We start from the raw sequence: 3,134 nt of genomic DNA on the forward strand, positions 1-3,134 counted from the left end.
GTACAAGTTATAAAAATTGAATAACTAAAATCAACCCTCTCCAGGGAAAACCTCGTAAGATTCTTTTCTCTCCTGTCAGCGCAAAAACCTGCTCAATGAGCTGATACATATGAATTTAGTTATTGACACTGTAGCTCAGGATAATTATCTTATATCCGAACCCTGCTTCATAAATCTTGTATGGATTCTTCTTACAGTCTACATTAAATTATACAAGAAGGAAGGTATTGTCATTTTCTGTGCATACTGCCTGTGAGATAAAGAAAGCAAACCCAAAAGACATTAGCGGTCTTACCAAATATTGTCATCAGCTTCGTCAACATTTTGCTTTTATACTCAGTCGACATTCTACTAGTTGCTGGACCCCACACAGAGCTGACCTCTTCCTTTTAATCAAAATTGTCGTCTACTTCAGGGTAATAATGCAATATGATGGTCATACCCTTGGAAATAACCAGGTGAGCAGTGAACTTTCTGCGTTGAGTGAGGATACCTCTATGTTAGCAGATACCTAGACTCAAGTTCAAATTCAGCCATGTCTGAAAGAGAAGCACTAGCTCACTTTTTTTTTTTTTTTTTTAGATATTTGAAATACAACTTTATTCTGATTCTAAACGAAAAGGAATGGGAATGACAGTAACAAACAAGATTCCACCTCTCAATATTGTCATGTGACTATAGCAGTCTTATATTTGAAACTCGAGGAAACAACTGTGTTCCAAAACACCTAAATATGCAGGTCCAAAAAATGAAGGTTTTTTTTTTTTTTAAACTGCCACATTCACTCCAAAGCCCATCCATCTCCTTCAGCATCCAAAGATTAAGCACATGTTCTGCTTAGCTATATAATAAAGTGGCAAACATGCTGCACCACTGACATCACAGGACAGTTGCCTATAAAACTAGACTTCTGACGCTGGGCCCCAGCTTCACTTTCTCACAGGTCATCATCTTCATCCGGGAGAGCAGTTGTCTGAGCAACCTCTAAATCGTGCTCGTACTGTGCTGCCAAGGCTGGGTCCATGACCACCTCTGGTGGGGCAAGAGCAGGCATGGCGACAAACTCCAAGTTAGGGTCTCCAATCAGTTTTCTAGCAAGCCAGAGGAAGGGCTTTTCAAAGTTGTAGTTACTTTTGGCAGAAATGTCATAGTACTGAAGATTCTTCTTTCGGTGGAAGACAATTGACTTTGCCTTAACCTTTCTGTCCTTAATATCCACTTTGTTGCCACACAACACAATTGGGATGTTCTCACACACTCGTACCAGATCTCTATGCCAGTTAGGCACATTCTTGTAAGTAACTCTCGATGTTACGTCAAACATTATAATGGCACACTGAGCTTGTATATAATAGCCATCTCTCAGTCCACCAAATTTCTCCTGACCAGCTGTATCCCACACATTGAACTTAATAGGTCCTCTGTTGGTATGGAACACAAGAGGATGGACCTCAACACCCAAGGTAGCTACATACTTCTTCTCAAATTCACCAGTCAGATGACGCTTCACGAATGTAGTTTTTCCGGTACCACCATCACCAACCAAAACAAGTTTGAACTGAACTTGGGGTTCTCCTTGGGCAGCCATCGCGATGTTACTTCCAGAAGCGTCTCCGCGCCCGTCTGACTGAGGGCTGGCTCACTTTAAAATTACATACAACATTTCAAAAAATGCTCCTTGACAACCTCCAGGTGCAGGTTTGGGTACAGAGTACAAGTGCCTGGGGAGCATAGTGCACCCACCACACAGATGTGGAAGGCCGGATCGCTGAGCTGGGCAGCTGTGAGGTGCAGGGTGCTGTGCTTGGCAGTTGTATCCACAGTTGCTGTGTACCGTCCATTTGACTTTTTGTTGTCGCTGTAAGTCATGGTTATCAGGGAAACAGGACCTCTCCCAGGGTCCTGTGTGTACCACCTTAAGCTGTTAAAGGGACTCACTGTATAATTGCATTGAAATGTGCAATTCTCTCCCTCCAGGACCACCGGGGATGGAGGACTCTGTTCCACTTGGTTTTTGCAACTGACACCTGTTCAAAAAGCAAAGAGAGATCTGAGAGATAGCTCATCCATTTTTATTGCTTTCTAATTTGCATCTCTTACTCCTCTCCGGAATGAATCCCGGCTGAACCAGAAAATGGCCCCAAATTCTTCTCTCCTCCTACCCCAAAGCAATACATGCAATACACCTTTTTGAAAACCTTTAAAAATATTCCCTGGACTTTCTGTGTCAACCTGGCTAAAACTCTTCATTAACTTACAACAAAAATGAAGCCACAAAACCACCAGAGAGGATCTCACATGCATCTCCATTCTTCTGCACTGGGCTGTCCTCCAAAACTGACTTGTCTATTCAACGCCTTTTAGTTTTTTACATTAACAAAGGATTCTCAGGGATTATGTTTAGCCAATCAGAAACTACATCCCTATTGAGCCAAAGACCAGATTTTGCGGCTTCATACTCAATCATACCCACAGGCAGGACCGATGCAAATACTGCCATCTTGGGGTCAGAGCTATGGTTGCTCAGAACCTTGGATTAGGCTTTTTGTTAGGTTTTCTTCTCACTACTTTGAACATAATACTGAATATAAGCCCCTATCAGTCTCTGTAAACAGAGTAGGTTAGTACATAAAACATATGTTTAAAAACCCCAGTATGAATTCTAACTTACTGGGTGGGAGAGTTAAGCCTCAGTTTTCTCATCTGAAAATATATATGGTAACACTTTCCTGACATTTTTGAAAGATTTAAAAGACATGATGTGGACTATCAGCATAATGGCAAAGGAGGAAGCCCTATCTCTCTTTCCTCCACAGCAATGGACTTAACAATGATATTAGCAACAATATGCCTTGAAGGACAATGCAGAACCCAGCTAAAAGTAAATGCAGTCGCAGAAGAACAAGCTGAGAGCAGTCACATTTACAGGGAAGAGAAGAGCAACTTCACTTCACCCACATCAGCCAGATGGGCTCAGCTCAGTACCAAGAAGATAGCCTGTGCCCATTGTGTCCCCCATGGGGGAGAGGAGTGGTATTGGAGCTTGCACTTGACCTTCAGTCCTCTCAGGGCACCCTCTGTGGGGCGGTTTTCTATCTTACCTCATGCCCAGTATGACAGGCAGAGCACAATCC

At 42.7% G+C, this 3,134-nt stretch overlaps 1 protein-coding gene across 1 annotated transcript; it reads right to left on the minus strand.

Annotated features, from left to right (window-relative positions):
• Positions 1–658: 658 nt before the first annotated feature.
• On the minus strand, positions 659–1,644 carry LOC145512643 (GTP-binding nuclear protein Ran). Its single transcript, XM_081506904.1, has one exon. It carries the CDS (start codon positions 1,586–1,588, stop codon positions 938–940), a length of 651 nt encoding a protein of 216 aa, XP_081363030.1. The 5' UTR covers positions 1,589–1,644; the 3' UTR covers positions 659–937.
• Positions 1,645–3,134: the final 1,490 nt, after the last annotated feature.

The sequence above is a fragment of the Giraffa tippelskirchi genome, chromosome 7, assembly GCF_054371585.1.
Source record: "Giraffa tippelskirchi isolate mGirTip1 chromosome 7, T2T-mGirTip1v1.2.pri, whole genome shotgun sequence".
NCBI lineage: Eukaryota > Metazoa > Chordata > Mammalia > Artiodactyla > Giraffidae > Giraffa > Giraffa tippelskirchi.